Source organism: Pinus tabuliformis, chromosome 5_1 (genome assembly GCF_031772625.1).
Source record: "Pinus tabuliformis cultivar Carrire ecotype Pingquan chromosome 5_1, CPIR1, whole genome shotgun sequence".
Classification (NCBI taxonomy): domain Eukaryota; kingdom Viridiplantae; phylum Streptophyta; class Pinopsida; order Pinales; family Pinaceae; genus Pinus; species Pinus tabuliformis.
Window position 1 is genome coordinate 474,053,696 of NC_142305.1, and position 21,047 is coordinate 474,074,742.

The 21,047-nt window shown below is 36.6% G+C and overlaps 1 protein-coding gene across 1 annotated transcript; it reads right to left on the minus strand.

Moving 5' to 3' along the window:
• Positions 1-18,254: 18,254 nt before the first annotated feature.
• On the minus strand, positions 18,255-19,145 carry LOC149165555 (uncharacterized). The gene has a single exon (XM_089429854.1). The coding sequence runs from the start codon at positions 19,143-19,145 to the stop codon at positions 18,255-18,257; it is 891 nt and encodes a 296-aa protein (XP_089285980.1).
• Positions 19,146-21,047: the final 1,902 nt, after the last annotated feature.

Genomic DNA, 21,047 nt, shown 5'->3' on the forward strand with positions numbered 1-21,047 from the left:
TTACGAATCTATTTTTAGCAATTAGAGGTTACATTCAAGGATCACGTCAAAAACCTCCCACCAAGCATTGATTTTCCTCAATTTGTGGCATGCGCCTCACAACCTCAATTTTATCGAAACTCATCAATCGGACACTGTAGATCTCATTCCTCACATCAACCTTGCAGCTCTGATGTCCCACATTGAATCTAGGAGTCGTCGGCACATTCAGCTAAATTATTTTTGGGTAAGCCCGATTTTCATGTAATATACGTTGTGTTTTTGTCACTTTTTGTGTATCGCTTCATGTGAGTGTTTTCTTCTTGATTTCAGTGACCACTTGATGTAATTTTCATGTATATTAACTTGTATAAGAATTGTTTCAACTTTTGTTTGCATCTCACTGTTGTCAAATGCATGACATTTTTTTCACGGACAACCGTCGTAGTGGCGACTCGCTTCACACAGATGCATGATTTCCATTTTCTGAATCCTACAATTTTTGTTTGAATGAATGATCATCCATAGTTTTTTGCACTCATCTCACCATGCATTCAAACTTCTCAAGTTTTTAGTCGCCCGTCGGCTAGACTGGGTTGCCTTGTCCTGGAGCATGCCTCAATCGTCCAGCATTCCGCATTTTCAGAAGTGAAGGCTCTCCCTTCCCTAAAGAAATTGCGCAACCTAGCTAAGCACTGACCTTAATACTTGCATTATGAAATTCTCGGAGGTAGTGTCCCGCTAGCCGAGAAACTGCGTAATGCAGTTTGCTAGTTGCATGTCACTGCTGACTGAAATTGCGCATTGTGCAATTTCAGTCTTGAGAAGGCCAGGCTACACATTGCATTACATAATTGTAGCAATTAGTCAGCCTCATGACATCTTGGACTGTACCTTGCACAATTTTGGCAATTAGTCTCCCGACCTCCCAGCGGAAGCTGTGCAATTTTCACGTTCAAACGCACAGGTATGTTGTAGGTCAGTCCTCAAGTTTGTTTTGGTTTTCACTAAAAAATTTCTTTCCATGAGTGTTGCTATGTCTCCAAGAATCACAGGTGTTCATCTGTCTTTCAATAGCACAAGTACAATAACTTCCAAGAGAGTAGAGTAAAAGACAATGTTAAGAGCGCAACTTGGGATGCAGTTGATCAAGTGTCTTTGAACTTGCCTATCCACGAAGACATCAAGTTGTTCATGGAAAAGGATATTAAGATCAATGGAAGCAGAATCACAACAAGCAGCACCATCAACAGCAGCAGAAGGAGGCACACTTGTATCTGACGAGTGCAAGAGGAGGGTTGTTGACAGCATAGAGGCAGAGCAAAGCTACAAGTTCAAATTAGATCCACTCATGATGAATACAACTTTGGAGACTGAGGCTATGAGAAAATGACATGAAATTAATATCACGCGAAGGTAGAGAATGGAACAGAGAAGGGGTTGCATGTGCTGAAGAAAAAACTCAAGGAAGAATAGGAGCTGCATAGAAAAATAATGAGTTGCATCATGAACATGTACAATAGCGGGCACAACATGCAAAAACAAATGAAACTGTTGTTGTACAAGTTATATTTCCATCGTAGTAGTTGGCATGGTTAAGATAAGGTGAGAAATGTTGTTGGTCTCATGAAAAGGAATTTAGTAGCATGCATTTCATTGTGTGCACGAATGTGATACCACCCATTTGGCACACTCACCAAGGTGAATACAAGAAGTAAGTCCAACTAGAGCTGGACATGTCTTTTAATAATTTGATGCACACAACCTCTAGCACATGCTTGGACATTAGTACAGACACTATGCATTAACATGTTGCCAGTTCGGTCGCACCCAGGATGACCATGCGATTGCTATCATACGAGTTGGATGGATGATCCATATCCCTGTACCGGGATGCAACATATGCAAGATTTTTTTCAGCAAGATGTGACCATTGAGTACACAGACACCATCATAGATGACCAAGCTTGGCATCTATTCACCACCATTTCCCATCACAAGGATGACAAAGAGTTGGTCTCACCACAATGGTCCTCATACAGATGGTTGTATTATGCCATCACAAATTGATGTCAGCTATTGTATATTGTCATCACTATGTCGGACATTGTTGAGAACTATTGTCACTATCAGTGAGCCTAATAAATATGTTTGCAATGGATACTAACAAATTAAATATACATAAACCAAGATCTACCATATCATTTAAGTCAACTAAAGTGAAGATGTCAAATCCTAGATCTGAACTCGAGTCGCTCTCATCGAAATAGTCTGTATGCGACAGAAACGTTGTGCTCTCTCTCTCTCTACCACTATATGCAGGTGACTGCGACTACAAAATCTCTCTTACGAAGTATTTATGCATACAACTATGAGGCCCTATGTCCTTGAGGAAGCCATGGGAGACATCACAACACTCGAACCGTTTTGGTGAGACCAACTCTTTGGCATCCTTGTGATAGTCGATGGTGGTGAAATGAAGCCAAGCTTGGTCATCTGTGATGGTGTTCGTGCACTCAATGCTGACATATTTTTGAAACAAAATCTTGCCTTTGTTGCATCCCAGTACACTGATATGGATCCTCCATCCAACTTGTCTGATAACATTCACATGGTCGTGGTAGGTGTGACCAGACTGACAACATGTTGATGCATATTTTATGCGCTCATATCCAAGCATGTGATCGTGGCCGTGTGCATCAACTTATCAAAATACATGTCTAGCTCCAGTTGGACTTGCTTCTTGTAGTCACCTCGGTGAGTGTCCCAAATATGTGGGATCACATTCATGCACACAATGACATGCATGCCACTAAATTCCTTTGCATGTGATCAAAAACATTGTTCACCTTGTCTGTGTCATGGCAACTACTGCGATGGATCTATAAATTGTATAGGCATAGTTTCATCTGTCTATGCATGTTGCACCCCCTACTGCACCTATTCCTGCTGCAACTCATTCTTTGTCTATGCAACTCTTGTTCTTCCTTGAGTTGTTGGTTCAACACATGAAACTCCTTCTCTATTCGATTCTCTACCTTCGAGCAATATTAATTTCATGTCATTGCCTCATAGGCTCAATCTCCAAAGTTGCATTCATCATGAGTGGATCTACTTTGAACTTGCATCTTTTCTTTGCCTCTATGTTGTCAACAACCCTCCTCTTGAATTCATCACGTATAGGTGTACCGCCTTGTACTTCTATTGATGGTGCTGCTCGCTGTGATTCCATTTCCATTTATCTTGATATCCTTGTCCATGAACAAGTTGATGTCTTCGTGGGTAGGCAAGTTCATAAACACTTGATCAACTACATCCACAGTTTTGCTCTTAATAGTGCCTTTGACTCTACTCTCCTGGAAGCCATTGTACTTGTGCTGCTGATAGATAGATGAACACCTGTTATTCCTAGAGAAGTAGAAACACTCATGGAAATAAATATTTCAGTCAAAAACCAGAACAAACTTAAGGACTGACTTACAAAATACCTGTGTGTTTGAACATGAAAGTTGGGCAATTTCCACTGCGAGGTCAGGAGACTGACTGCCAAAACTGCGCAAGGCATAGTCTGAGATGTCAGGAGGCTCACTAATTGCTGCAACTATGCAATGCATAGTCTGGCCTAGCCTTCTGAGGACTACAACTACACAATGCCTAATTTCAGTCATTAGTGACATGCAACCAGCAAACTGCAATGCGTTGTTTTTGAGCCAACAGGAGACTGCCTCCAAGAATTGCATAATTCAAGTCTCGAGGTTAGTGCTTGGCGAGGCTTGTGCAATTTTTATAGGGAAGGGAGAACCTTCGCTTCCAGAAATGTGGAGTGCTAGTCGGTCAACGCACGCTCTGGGCCAAGGTAACCGAGTCTAGCTGACAGGTGACTGAAAACATGAGAATTCTAAATGCATGGTTAGATGAGTGAAAACAAGTGTGAATGATGATTCATGCAAACAACAAGTGCAGGATTCAGAAAACGGGAAATCATGCATGTGTGTGAAATGATTCGCTACAATGGTGCTTGTTCGTGAAAAAAAATGTCATGCATGCGACAACAGTGAGATGCAAACAAAAAATAAAATGATTCTTGTACAAGATAACATACATGCAAACAACAGAAAACACTCACTGAAATCAAGCAGAGAGCATGCACATGAAGCGATACACAAAGAGTGACAGAAATGCAACGAAATACATGAAAAGTGGGCTTACCAAAAAATATCTAAGCTGAATGTGTCGATGAATCCTAGATATAATTTGGGATGTCAAAGATGTAAGGTCGATGTGAGGAATGAGCTCTACAGCGTCTGGTTGATGAGTTTCGATAAATCGAGGTTGTGACATGCATGCCACAAATCAAGGAAAATAAACACATGGTGTGAGGTTTCTAAAATGATCTTTCAATGTAACCTCTAGTTGATAAAAATAGATCCCTAAATCAATGGATGCCTTTGCATGCTACCTTGGGATAAGAAGCTGATGCATGTAAATCAGTTTTGCTTGGTCCTGGAGGGAACTAGTCAACCCAGCTGAAGATACAACAGTCTGCTCAGTTGATGGGAAAAAATGTTCATTTCTGTGAGGGAGTTGGGCTGGCTGCCCAAAGCAATTGTGTAGTTTCTAGGTAGAGAACCTGAATGCTACCCAAAATTTTGCAATTTCTAGGCTAAGTAGCGCTGCTAGGAGGATTTGTGCAATTTTCTCAGTGAACAGTGACAGACAGATTTGCGTAATTTTGGAGCCTAGTAGGCTGTTAGATAAAATTGCACAATTTGTGGAGAGAAGGTTGGTTTCCCTCCAAAACTGCGCAATTTCTTGAGTGAGCTTCTAAGCCTTCAGCTGGACTAAGTCCGGTGAAATAGCCTGTGAGGGGGATGCAACAAGCTTTAATGGACATGCTATCATTCTGCGATAAAATCACTCAAGCTTATGTACTTGACAAGGTAAGACGTGCTACTATGAAAGGTTGGTAGGGAGGCTCCAAAATGAAGCTAAGGAAAAATTTTGGAGGGTGGTTGTAGCCACTAAAACACTTAGCGAAACACTTGTAGAACTGCATCTCTTTGAATGGACCTTCTTTGTGAAAAGAAACTATAACACCTCTGGGAGTATTGTTCAGTTGTCAATTCGTCTTGGTTTCCACACTTGCTTGATTGTAAGTTTCAGCATCTGCCGACCTCCTGGTTGATTGACACACATTCTAAGCCAGTTCAATGCAGTTGTTTCGATTACGGTTAAGGGGTATATCGGTGCACAACTAGTATAGTCATGAGAGTCTTAATTTCATCTCTAGTGTTAATCCACTACCAGCAGGCCCAGACAGTACCCTGATGGAGTCATGCAGGAACACAAGAATTGCTTCGTTGTGACAACTATGGGGCCTCATGTGCTTTGGTCCTCATACAGAAGGTTGTATTATGTTGTCACAAACTGATGTCAATTGTTGTATATTGTTGTCACTATGACGAACACTGTTGAGCACAATTTTCACTATCAATGAGTCTAATAAATATGTTTGTAATGGATACTAACAAATTAGATCTACAGAAACCAAGTTCTCCCATATCATTTAAGTCAACTAAAGTGAATATGTCAAATACTAGATTTGAACTCGAGTCACTCTCAACAAACTGTGTGTGTGCAACCGAAACATTGTGCTCTCTCTCTCTCTCTGCCATAATATGCATGTGACTATGACTTCACAATCGCTCTTAAGAATTATTTATGCGTACCACTATGGAAAAATACACCTAAATCATAGAGTCGCTCCCTTACATTTATTATGCAAGTGCCTGAGATGTACTTCTCACTCTCAAGAAAATCATATGTGAGCGACCGGGTACTTGAAGCTTTCGATTTGCCTCTGAAGCCATGGTCACTCCCATAAGCTTTTGTTCCATCATCCAAGGTTCTATAGTCACTTTCATAGGCTTATGTGTTAGCATCCAAGGACCAAAATTCCATTTTGTGTGTCAGTGACCGAGATCGAGAAGACCCTAACCCAAAGCGAACCTTTTGCCTATCATTTTGGACCCTTGAGAGAACTCCTTCTGTTGAACCTATGTGAACTAAAACAAAAGGGAAGAGAATATGTTTCCAAATGATATTCAGGTATATTCTATTTATAGGATTTCCTAAGTGTTTACTTGGGGTTAAGACTGACCCAAGAAGTTAGTCATGTGATTAGATCACACCAATTGCAGAATACATGTATGAACCAAATTGGGTGATCTTTAGGTTAATTTCAGTCCTATCAAAAAGAGGAATATAATGCAATCATTATCTCGGTCGTTTGAGTTGTCCAAGGTGGAGCTTTAACGCAATTGCAAAAATTAACACTCCCTTTCAACTAGGGAGAAATCCGCTTGCGAATATCTGTACGTTGAACAATATATCATCACGGATCATATTTTTCATGTAGTTTTTGTGCAATGTACAGAAAAAATCATCATTGTACATATCGATCTATACCTCGCTTATTCATGTTTATCTCTTGATTGTTCCTTCTCATATGAACGCACATCCTTAGATGTAGAAGAAGAAGAATATGTTACTGGAGGGGAGCTGAACGTACCACCCTTTATCCATCAGGTTGCTATCTAGAATATTTATTGTTAGGCTGATACCTAGAATTTTTTCATCAAGGACCATATCATCCAGGAGAGAATATTAACCAGGAATCACATTGGGGAGAAATAACTTCCACCCACACCGAACAATAGGATAACTCGTCATGTATGGGAGTAATCGTTCGACCCTAGACTTTCATTGGGGAGCTTTATCATCAACATGGAATCATATCGAGTCATCTCAACCCATCCTATTGGTTACTGATCTTTCCATCGATGACCTATTCAGGTGGTAGAAAAGTCGCATCATAATCGCATTGTGTTATACACCCCAAGTACACTCTTAACTCATTGGCCAGGCGAGGAGCATTACTCCCTATAAGCCCGATTTATGGGTATGATGGCAAGTGGGTTATAATATGCAAATTCAAAGATAGGGTGAGCTACTACTCCAACCCTATGGGTAACAAATAGGGGTAATCTCCTACTTTCTAGAGTTCCCTCAACTCCAGGAGCCCTCCATCTCAATTCCTCACCCTGGGAGCTCAAATATGGTAGGAGGAGTTGGCTCAGTGTCCTTAATTAGCATTGCACTTTATACTAAGGGGATTCTCTCTAAAAAAAAGAAATAAATTTCTCTTTGGTAATGCCTTTGTGATAATATATGCAGTATTCATGTCTTAATAGCAGATGTTTCATGTTCATACAAAACAACAAATAAAATATCATGTCATATCATATATAATCATATAAATAACAAAAGGATACCATAATCATTGTCCCTCTCAAGGACTTCCCAACCATAATATTAATCTTGTTTCAAAAGAATGGACTATCTCAATATTTGACAGTATATTGGTTCCAAATGTAACCATGTCATCTCTAGATAATGGTCAAACAAATATCTAAGGAGATTTTGTATCCTAGCTCACAACTAGCCATGCTTGCAACATCATGATCAACATCGATCATGTTATGGACTTCTCATTCAAGATATCATGACAAATCTCCTACTAAAGCAGCATCCAAATGTGCTTATCAGCAATACTCTCATTCTCAAAATATCATATCTCATGCAAATATTTCAAATCATGCTCAATGTGAACTCTATGTGAGTGAACTAGCTCAATCATGAACCTATTTAGGTTCTATGCACATCATATATATATATATATATATATATATATATATATATATATATATATATATATAGGTGGTTTCTCAAAAACATAATCAACAATACTTCAATCAACTGTCGGATGCCATTCCGAGTTTAACAATTTCAAATAAAAGTATCAAAGATTTACAAAAACTTTTTTCAATAGCTGTGCAATATGGAATTTCTTTCCCAAATTCCGGACATCAATTCATCATGCCATGATACATCATTTTCCACTTCATAATCCATCTCCCTCTGATTTTTATCGTCAAAGGCTCATCACCTATCACAAGTACATCATTAGGATATAACATCAAAACTACAATCAATATCAAAGTCATATCTTGTAACTCATCATCCTGAATTCATCAAATATAGACATATCTAGATTCTAGGAATAATGCCTTGCTAAGGCATCATAATCATCCTTACATAAATCAAATTTGTATCATCATCCAAGAAAAATCATCTCATTAGAGTTTAGAAGCCAGATTATGACCATAATCAAAGTCATCATTATCGCAGTATTAATACTTTCATCTAAGAGATAGGTAGAGCTCATATAAAGTATGAATTTGATTATTCAATATAAGTTTAAGGCTTCATCAATTCATTATTATAATATTAAATCATTCATAGTCACGACTATCATTCTTTCAACCACTGTGCTAAGAATAACAAGACCATTATCAAAATACCCCCATAAGTCATCATGCCCACATCACATTGATATCACAACAAAACAACAATTGTCAAATCATATTAGCAGACATTGGGTCAATTCCAAATTACTCTTCTAGAAAGCTCTATAGTCAAAGAAGATATCAGTAATCAATTCAAAGTTGTTGTCAACCATCATATCTAAAATCTTTTCATATATACCAATAATTCCAAATCATGCCAACCTAATGTAACACAAACATAGTGACATATCTATATGTACATCCCGGTCATCGGTAAACACAATTTCATTATGCATGTTCATGTTATGGAAAATATTTAATATTTTCTTGTTAGAAGATCTTGTTGTTATCTATAGTACATCTATGCTAGTGACATCTTCCATGTGACCATATGATTTCATGCACAATACTTCATTATATGATCAACAATTTGAGAGTCCAATTAAGAGTGGCAGAACATGTTAGGGACACATTGATTTGGAATTCAAGAAAATTCAGGAATATTCATATGATGGTCAACAACAATCAAACATCTAGTTTCTCACTTCATGTTAGCATGAGAGCAACTTTGGTTTCCTAGACATTGTCTAGACCTTCACATGCGAGCATCCAAGGATGAGATATCCTAGATATGTGACCATGTCGTGAGTAGAAAACCTAATTCCTTTACAAGATTTCGATCTACGGCTGTACTGCAGATCAATACTTTCATATGCACATAAATCATACTTCATCAGCATATAATACAAATAGTAATAAGGCTAAGAATCTTGAGAATAGATTCTCCCTCTGATTAGGGATTTGAATGATTCATCTTCATCCATGTAAGGAACCTCTCTCGACATGAGTCATGCAACAACAAATATTACCATCAACATCGTGACATGAATCCTTCATCTAAGGTTTACACTCAAAGCAATAGATAGATGCAACATCATATCTCAACGATTATGAGCAAAATAACACATTTCTAATAAGTCACTTCATGAAGTTACGATATTTAGTTTAACACGACCATAGTTAGCAGGAGATCTACTTATCAATATTACATGTATACTTCCTACGTCAAGGTTACCATGCTCTTCATGACCAATGAAATCAGGTCAGATCATTCAATAAATCTTTATTAAAACAACAAGAGTGTCAATCATGCTTATCACAAGTTTTACCAATAGAAACATGTATAGGAGTTAATGAACCATATCTCTATATGAAATCAATCATGAGAAGTATCAAGAATATCATTTACTGGATTCAAGGTTCTACCCTTCTTTATAGGATCAAGATGTCCAACTGATAGGTCATAGATGTCAGCAAAACATCAAGTAAACTTTGAAATGTCCTTTTTCCTACATTTAGTCCCTCAATCGCATAGAAAAGGTAAAATAATGCATAAGAGAACTCTATTGAACATGATTATTCAACGTATACATTTTTCATAAATTGTTTAGTTAAGTCTATAAAAGGGGTAAACTTATATTGAATAGACGATTGTTCATCTACTTGTACGAGTTCGAATAGTCAAGTACTTGATGATATTTTCATTTTTAGGGAGTCTAAAAAGGCCATAAAAAAAATTCATTGGGTTGATTTTTTGTAAGTTTTTAACGAGTTCAAAAAAAATATAAAAATATACTAAATGCCAAAAGGATTCATTTTCGTAAATAACCTATTATTTACACACTTAAAATAAAAAATAATCATCACCGCTCAAAAATATAGTAAACAAAAATAAATTTTGGTTTTCAGAGGCTAATTGGAAAAAAATAATATTTTAATGGGCCTAAAAACGTATAAGATCCAAAAAGCTAAAAAAAACCATTTTTATTTTTTACCATTTGAGAGTGATAGAGTGCAGTTTCACCAAGAACTTAAAAGGTATATTCTAGGCAAACTGTTGGACCAAATCTGCAGTCGTCTTCTCTAGGTAAACTATATCTCTGAAATCTTAGTTTTCATTGTTTTTATTTGACAATTTACCTTTTATTTTTGTTTTTGGTGGGTTTAGAAAATGAAAAATTTCCCTTGGTGTGCACAATTGACCTTCATCAGGACTGCGCACACCATCTAAGTTTTTAATAGAGAAAAATGGGATGTGCACATTTTCTGGCACTAGAACTTTGCAAATTCACATTGGTTTCCATAAGTGGTTAAACGTAGTCTCGTGGGATTTGAAACATTAATTAGAACCAACCAATTTTTCTAGAAAAAAAACTTACCACAACTTCTTATAATTATCCTCCATGTTTATTTCCAAGCTTTGAGCTATAAAATTGAGTCAAGAGAACGCCAACATGAAGAAAATGATATAGCTGCTTTGAGCCATCTAGAGACAATATATGCATTGAGAAACTATGGTCTATATAAATTTTCCACAATTCCAGGTATGAAGGCCCACCTAGACTTATTGGAGTCGATGGTGAGAAAGTGGAATGTATAGGAAGAACAATTTGTGATTGGACACCATAGACTCACTCTCAATGTTGATGACATTTATATATTTTCTGGGCTTCCACATTGTGGAGTGGACATTTCTCTGTATCAACAATGGGGACTCATGTCTTTTGGAACTCATATGGATGGTTGTATTATGCTGTCACAAACTGATGTCAACTATTGTATATTGTTGTCACTGTGTCAAACATTGTTGAGGTCTATTGTCACTATCAATGAGCCTAATAAATATGTTTGTAATGGATACTAACAAATTAGATCAACATAACCAAGATCTACCATATCTCTTAAGTCAACTAAAGTGAAGATGTCAAATCCTAGATCTAAACTCGAGTCGCTCTCATCAAAATTGTTTTTGTACAACTGAAACATTGTGCTCTCTCTCTTTGCCACTATATGTGGGCGACTATGACTGCACAATCACTCTTAGGAAGTATTTACGTGTGTTGCTATGGAAAAATACACCTAAATCTTGGAGTCACTCCCTTGCAGTTATTGTGCGAGTGAACGAGATGTACTGGTCACTCTCAAGACAATCGTATGTGAGTGACTAGGGACTTGAAGCTTTCGATTTGCCGCTGAAGCCATGGTCACTCACATAAGCCAGTGTTCCATCAGCCAAGGTTCTATAGTCACTCCCATAGGCTTATGTGCCAACACCCAAGGACCAATAATGCCATGTTGTGTGTCAACGACCAAGATCTAGAAGACCCTAACCTAGAGCGAACCTTTTGCCTATGATTTTGGACCTTTGAGAGAACTCCTTCCGTCAAACCTATGTGAACAAAAAAAAAGAGAAGAGAAATGTGTCCAAATGATATTAAGGTATATTCTATTTATAGGATTTCCTAAGGGTTTACTTGGGGTTAATACTGACCCAAGAAGTTACTCATGTGATTAAAGCCCACCCATTGTAGAATACATGTATGAATAAAATAATTCATAATTCAACCTCCTCTTAACCAAATTGGGTGACCTCTAGGTTGATTTTGGTCCTATCAAAAAGAGGGATATAATACAATCATTATCTCAATCATTTGAGTTGTCCAAGGTAGAGTTTTACTGCAGTTGAAAAACTTAACACTCCCTTTCAACTAGGGAGAAGTCCACGTGCCAATATTTGTCCATAGAACAATATATAATCACAGATCATATTTTTCATGCAGTCATCGTGTAATGTCCATAAAAAATCATCATTGTACATCTTGATCTATCCATTTCTTATTCATGTTATCTCTTGATTGTTCCTTCTCATATGCATGCACATCATTGAATCTAGAAGAAGAAGAATATTTTACTAGAGGGGAGCTCAAGCTACCACCCTTTATCCATCAGGATATTATCTGGAATCTTTATCATCAGGCTGATACCTAGAATGTCTTCATTGAAGAGCATATCATCAAGTAGAACATATTAACCTAGAATTACATGGGGGAGAAATAGCTTCCACCCATACCAAGAAATAGGATAACTCGTCACATAAGGGAGTAAATGCTTGACATTCGAATTTCATCGGGGAGCTTTGCCCTCAACCTGTAATCATATCGGGTCATCTCAACCCATCCTATTACTTACTAATTTTTCCATTGATGACCCATTCATGTGGTAGAACACCTGCATCATAATTGCCTTGTGTTATACACCACCAGGTACACTCTCAACCCATTGGCTAGATGAGGAGCGTTACTCCCAACAAGCCCCGTTTATGGGTATGATGCCAAGTGAGGTATAATATAGAAAGATCAAGATAGGGTGAGCTACTAATCCAACCCTATGGGTAATAGATAGGGGTAAACGCCTATTTTCGAGAGTTCACTCAACCCCAGGATCCTCCCATCTTGATTCCTCACCGTAGGAGCTAAAACATGGTACGAGGAGTTGCCTCAGTGTCCTCAATCAGTGTTGCACTGCATACTGAGGGGATTCTCTTTGAAAACCAATAAATTTCTCTTTGATAATTCCTTTGTGATAATATCAACAATATTAGTGTCTTAATAGGAGATGTTTCATGTTCACACAGAGCAAGAAATCAAATATCATGTCGGATCATATATAATCATATAAATAACAAAATGATACCCTTATCATCCTCCCTCTCATGGATTTTACAACCATAAGCTTAATATTTTTTCAAACAAATGGACTATCTCAATATGTGAGAGTATAATGGTCCCAAATGTAACCATGTCATATCCAGATCATGCTCAAACAAATCTCTAAGGAGATTTTGTATCCTGCCTCACAACTAGCCATGCTAGCAACATCATCAACGACGTTAGTTATGTTATGGACTTCTCATCCAAGATATCATGATGGATCTCCTACTAAACAAACATCCAAATGTGCTTATAAGAAATACTCTCAAATATCAGCAATACATTTGTGCAGAGACATACCATAGGAGAAATATCTCATTCTCAAAATATAATATCTCATGCAGATATTTCAAATCATGCTCAATGGGAACTCTATGTGAGTGAACTAGCTCAATCATGAATCTATTTACATTCTATGCACATCAGGTGGTTGTTAAAAAACATAATCAACAATACCTCAATCAATTGTCGGATGCCATTCCGTGTTCAACAACTTCAAATCAAAGCATCAAAGATTTACAAAAATATTTTTCAATAGCTATGCAATATGGAATTCCTTTCCCAAATTCTGGACATCAATTAATCATGCCTTGATACATCATTTTGGGCTCCATAATCCATCTCCCTCTGATTTCTATCATCAGGGGCTCATCACCTATCACATGTACATCATTAGGATATAAAATCAAAACTACAATCAATATCAAAGTCATATCTTGTAATTCATCATCCTGAATTCATCAAATAGAGATATATTTGGACTCTAAGAATAATGCCTTGATAAGGCATCATAATCATCCTTAAATAGATCAAATTTGTATCATCATATAAGAAAAATCATCTCATCAGAGTTTAGAAGCCAAATTATGACCATAACCAAAGTCATCATTATCGTAGTATTAATACTTTCATCCAAGAGACATATAGAGCTCATATAAAGTCTAAATTTGATTATGCAATATAAGTTTGAGGCTTCATCAATTCATTCTCTTAATAATATGTCATTCATAGTCACGACTATCATTATTTCAACCATTATGCTAAGAATAAAGAGTCCAATATATGAATACCCACATAAGTCATCATGCCCACATCACATTGATATCACAAGAAATCAACAATTGTCAAATCATATCAGCAGACATCAGGTCTAGTCCAAATTACTCTTGTAGAAATATCTATAGTCAAAGAACATATCAGTAATAAATTCAAAGTTATTGTCAAGCATCATGTCAAAACACTTTTCATATATACCAATAATTCCAAATCATGCCAACCTCATGTAGCATAAACATAATGACATATCTATATGTACATCTTTGTCACCGATAAACACAATTTCATTCTACATGTTCATGTTATGGAAGATATTTAAGATTTTCTTGCTATCATATCTTGTTGTTATCTGTAGTACATCTATGGTAGTGACATATTGCATGTGAACATATGATTTCATGCACAATACTTCATTATATGATCAACAATTTAACTCAACAATTTCAAAAACCAGTTAAGAGTGGTAGAACATGCCAGAGACACTTTGATTCAAAATTCAAGCAAATTCATAAATATTCATATGATGGTCAACAACATTCAAACATCTAGCTTCTCACTTCATGTTTAGCATGAGAGCGACTTTGGTTGCCTAGATGTTGTCTAGGCCTTCACATGCGAGCATCCAAGGAAGAGATATCCTAGATCTCTGAATGCGACTGGAGAAGAAAACATAATTTCTATACAAGCTTCAGATCTACGACTCTACTATAGATCAATAGCTTCATATGCACATAAATCATACTTCATCAACATAGAATACAAATAGTAATAAGGCTAAGAAGCTTGAGAAGAGATTCCCCCTCTCACTGGGGATCTGAATCATTCATCTTCATCCATGTAAGGAACCTGTCTTGACTTGAGTCATGCAACAATATATTTGGCCATTAGCATCGCAACATGAATCCTTCATCTAAGGTTTAGACTCCATGTAGTATATAGATGCAACATCATATCTCAATGATTATGAGAACAATACCACTTTTGTAATAAGTCACTTCATCAAGTTAGTATATTCAATTTAACCATGATGGTAGTTAGTAAGAGATCTTGGGAGAGTATGCAGGAGCATTAAGAGAATGTTTAAGGTAAACCAAGAAAATCCACAGCATGGCTGAGAATAATCAATGAACTAGAAACATGGTTGAGGGTAAGCTAACAAACTTAGAGCATGGTTATAGTAGATGATGGTGGTGGTGACGTAGGGGGAATTAAAGGTAAAAATACAAGTATAACTATAAATATATGATGGTTAAATGGACTATATTTAGGGACAAGATCCTTGCAACAAGCAATTTCAATAACTAGTTACTCATACTCATGCATTCCATTGGATGGTTGTTTCTTTGTATGGACAATCATTATCTCATAATATTAGGTTGGACCATATCTAGACTTTGTTGATCAATATTAAGAAAATTAGTTGTTAAGGGTGTGTTTTAGAGTTATAAATGTTACTTTTCTTAGGTGTGATTCTTTCTAAGTAAATAAATCTATTTATAGTCCTTAGGAAGTTGTTAAAACTAGTTAAATTAATAGATATTATCCAACTAACTAACCAGGTATATTGGTGTATGATTAAGAGATTCACTCCACCAAGATGACTATATGAGATACATTCACATTCTCAATGTTAAGAACTCATAGCATCATTGGATTAAATGAATGTGTTTATGGGATTTTGGTTGTTACACTAACAAGTTTTTCTCTTCCCATAATTAAGCCTTCTGGTTTTCATCTTATTTTTTCTTCAAAAAATAAACTATGAACTTTTCCAATAGTAAAAATTCAACATCAATTATTACACCATTATTTTGAAAATCAAAGGAGCAATCATCAGATTACATACAAAAAAATAATTCGTATTATTGAATCACAAATTCCAAACACAGGCCACATAAATAGTGCTCATGAGATCCAACAGATTCCAAAAAGGAGAATATTATTGAGAAAATATCTAGACAAAACTCCAAAAACCAACAACCTAATCTTACCTATTTACTAGTCGAAGCATTATTCCAAGTTCCCCCTTTAATGCAAAGATTACTACAAAAAATGTCAAATTATAATTCAGATGTCACATATCCCCACTCTAAAGTTAACCTAACAACACTCTTTTCACCCCCACAATATTCAAGCTTCCCATTCAACTCTTTTAAGACATAATAGCCTCTAACCATCTTTAATTAACTTTGTATAATTGATACTTCTCCGAAGGCCAATCTTGATACGAGATTGTATCCAAGAGCCAATTATGCAACTGAGCTTTCTAAACACATGGTTCACATAACATCACATTCTAATAGATGCTCTGGAAGCTTGAACCACAACAAAGCTCATCAGACTAACACAATTAAATTAGCAATTTTTATCTCAGCATTAAAATTAAAATTGTGAAGAACCATTAATTTAATTATACTACCATGTTCATTTAATTAGTTCTGAAATTTTTATAAAGTAGCGTACAAGCTCAGTTTTTCCTTCCAACGTTGGAGAAGTGTATTCTCCCTCATCTCTTATCTCATCGATGGGAACATTCTTTGTCTTTGGGAGGAAAAAGTATCTATGCGGAGGAAAAAGTAGCAGGAAAATCTCGTATTTCTAAGTGATAGAGAAGTTCGAGGAATGTCTGGGAGTTTACGGTGGTAAAGAATAGGTTAACACAGACCACGATTCGCCGCCCAGCGAAATGGGTTTCCACTGGGAAAATAACGCTGCACATCAACCATGAGAGTGAACCCCAAGTCCAGCAATAGGCATCTGTAAAAATACAGATCAAGAGCACGATTCCAATGATGTAACGGAGCGTGTTGAGACCCACAGGTTCTGTGGATTCACCCCAATGAAGGTCGTTGTCGTGGGAGTGCTTGATGTGTTCCTTGGCGTGCGCAGCACCGATGCCACGAATTGTTGAGCTGTAAATTTAGCGTGTGTCGCCTTGTGGTTCTATGCCAATTAGTGCATAATTTTTAGTTGAGAGCATGAGACCGAGGAAAATATATAGGCGTGAACGCTGTATTCACTGTACGTCTAACACTGGTTCACGCTACTAAGTTCGGATGAAAATTTTTCAATTTGATACTATACCATAAAAATTTTGATGAAAATTTTCAATTCCAAAAAATACTAGTATATATTTTAAACATGTAAAATTTAATAATTTTAATCAATATAATTAATTTTAAAATTATTATTTATTTATTAAAATGATAATCACAGTTTTTTTATTTCCAAAATCTCTTTTTTCAAAATTCAAAATTCTCTATTACTTTCAAATGTAATGTAAATTTTTTTTATAATTAATATTTATTTAAAATTAAATATTCAAAACTCAAAAATATCTCTTTAATTTCAAATTTCATCTAAAATCTTTTATAATTAATACATATTTATAAATTAAATATTCAAAACTTAGTTTTATAATATTTAAAAAATCAATTAATAAGCTTCTTTCAGTTGTTCTCTATAGCATCTCCTTGCAGCTCGGCTCTCCACATATTAACAAACACAAACACATTCTCCAAAGAAACTGGCCCAAATTAAAATGTCAGAGCTGCCAAATTAAACCCACCACCATTAACAGCGTCTTACTTTCTCTAACTCTGTGGATAGCACATCCAAATCCGCTAACAGAATCCCATAAAAACAACCGAAATCCATACGAACAACCGACTGGATATCAGACGCAGACTTGTCCTTACAGATCCATTCATCCTCTTGAGCCATCCCGTGAGGGAAAGAGGATCAAACCTGCTCTCATACCAACAAGAAAATTGGAGGAGCAGTCATTAATAGACAAACAAATAAGTGAGAATTTAATTTTTATGTGATATTAAATGTAGTTAATTATTTATTAATTATGTATTTTACACAAATGAAACAAAACAAAGTGAACTATAAAAGATATATCATAGGAAGGATGGTTTGTATTTAAGCATTCACTTAAGAAATAATATTTTGGTTCACCTTTTCATATGTTCAACCAGATATTCTTCTATTCCTAGTTTAATTCGCTTATATTTAAATTGTAAAATATCCAACGGTACTGAATTCATCTATATATAAATCAATGACTGACGAAAATAAATTCCAAATTTACACCAATTTCCAATCCCTCCTTGAGCTTTTGGTATAAATATGCTGAATGGAAAATTTATTTACTTACCCACATTTCACTTTTATGGTATAAATAACGACACCAGTAGGTGTCATGGGTGCCAGTTCGCATCAATGCATTCACAAGAATTCGACTTCGGTAAAGAACTTACTCGCCGCTACAATGGCGGTGAAATTCATTCCTGCAGAGGGGGCATTCAAGTTTAAGATAAAACCACTTTAAAATGCAGTTCGAATGAAAAACGTGATTGCATGGCAATTGTTTTGCATTATCTTCTCCAATGGATAGCGTCTCCTGGCAAATGGCACACAACAAGCTGTCGCCTTCACCATCATCTGCGCCGAGGAGTTCATCTGTAGCCATAACTGTCCGGGAAGAGCCAATAGCTGCCACAGCAGCAGCTAAGGGATGACTGCGATGGCGAGCAAGGTATTGCTCTCGCAAATGAGGATGAAGATCAAAACGTTCACCTCTCAATTGAATAGAATTATTGGCATTACTATTGTCTTTCAAGAGTTCCAATATCCGATGACAATCTGCCAATTTGCCACTCCATACAATTTGGTGGCTCGACACATTTCCGTCTACGCGACTCCAATCAAAGATAGTTCGTAGCAAAACAATATTGGCGTTCTCAGCCATTGCAGCTTGGATATTTCTTTTACCACCGTAGTTCACAGTATGCCATTCAAGGTTGGGTTTCTGTCCAATGTCATCTAATTGACGTACAAAAACATTGTCCCAAATGTTCTCCAATTCCCACGCATCTCCGTTGTCTCGTTCAATCCATCTAAACACTACGCTAGAGATCAAGTGCTGCTGAACAGCACACTGATTTTCACACTCTTCCTGTGAAAAACCATCCGTTCTACTTGTTGTTGTGGAAGCTGCAGACGTTTTCCATAATATGACATTATTTGTCTCCTTCTCTACATGACAAATAAGCCGCTGAAACATTTCTCTCGCAGCCGGCTGAAACATTTCTCTTGTACAATTGTTATTATCATTTTCGCTTCCATTTCTTGATTTCTCCATCATGTTCGAGGCTTTTGCTTATTTACTGCGGAGAAACTGTCAAGAAAATAGCTTTTTCAAGCGGCTTCGATCCTACGACCTACGATATTGATCCGTAATAGTTATATATATACTTACCATGTCATTTGAAGCTTAATATATTTAACGGTAAGTTAAATTTGGCAGGCCGACCAGAAAGAATGACGTGCGTTTTTACCATTACTTTGCCCCCTTTTAACTTTGTGGTTAGAAAATAATTACTTTGCCCCCTTTTAACTTTGTGGTTAGAAAATAATTTTTTTCATTTCTGCTTCCGCATCGACGCCCCCACAAGATTCAACCACTTAAGTGGTTTATTATGTTACTTCTATTTGAGCAGACACCGCCACAAGATTCAACCACTTAAGTGGTTTATTATGTTACTTCTATTTGAGCAGTGATATTTAGTGACGGTGTTGCAGCAATATTTTAGATCGTGCAAAAAAAATTAGAGAAATATTTTATGTCTTCCAAAGTTAATTATAAGTTTAACGATATTTTCACAAAAGAAATTGGCTTACGCCCCTAGGGCTACAAAGCACGAGGGTCAACCAAGGGGTTTCGAGTCTTGTTTCAATCATGGGACTAATTTATAGATGCCCACGTGGCAAAATCCAATGACTTTGTCTTCTCATGATTCAAAGCCAAAGCCAACGCTGACCCATTTAGCAACCATCACTACTCCACTACTATCAATGGTCTAGCCGTACTGGAATGCTCGAGAGCCTACTATGAACTAGCGAGCGACTCTCTTTGCTTCTCCAGTGGTTATTGTTATCCATAACCCTCTCTAGTTTATGTGAGGCACAAGAAAAAACAATGAGAGTGTTTTCAAGTGAGTGATTCTCTCGACTAATGGTTCCATTAGTTTTCAAGATATTTTGAAAAAGAGAGAAAACCATAGGTATGCTTCACTGGCGAGTAAACCAAAATAAAAAGCATCAAGTTTCAAAATATCAAGAAGGAAGCATATCACCACTGTTAAGTTTTATTACGCCGATAGGCATTTTATTACGAGGTTCTTCCTCATAACACTTTCGCAAATTCGTCGGCCTAAAAAAGAATACTTTCGCAAATTCGTCGGCCTAAAAAAGAATATGGTCTACCACTGTTGCAACACCACGGTTGAAGGTTGCACTACCATGGTTAAAAGAGAGGACACATGTTAGGTTATCGCACATCACGATTGAAGGTTGCACTACCATGGTTAAAAGAGAGGACACAGGGTAGGTTATCGCACACCGCATTCACTAGGTAAGACATAGAGACTTGTCACTAGCTCTCTTTCACTGTGTGCCCCATAGAATTGTGACTCAACTCTTTCATTATGGTTTCAGCTCTATTTCACTATGTGCGACAAAGAAGTGTAACTCAACGCTTTCACTATGGTTTCAATCCATGCCAACGCAAAAAAATCCAACATAAAAACTAGTTAGAGATGTCAAAGATTTAGTTAAATATGTTAAGGGAGAAAACAATGGTGTGATTGAGCAGAGATGGACAATTGTCTTAGTGTGTCAAAGGTGAGATGAAAAGGATCCAAGTTGTCAAGCATACAAATTTGTAGGTTTGTCCAAGGGTAACCTGAGACCCTTTATGTGACCATCAAAGAAGTAGTACATTGTGATAAGATATAAATGCACTTTTCATAAAGTAACTTGACCATTGTAAAAGAATTTTGAATGTTTGTTGCACTTGAATGGAAATGTTGTTGTAAGGGATCCATGATTGATTAGACCTGACACCCTAATATTTTGGTCCAAGTTGATTACCCAAAGTGCCTTCTAAGGCCACCTAAATAAAACCTACATAGGTTAAATTGATAACATAGGTAATCATGTATAATGCATCCTTCTTGTGTATATGGTGTTCATTCTATAGCATTGA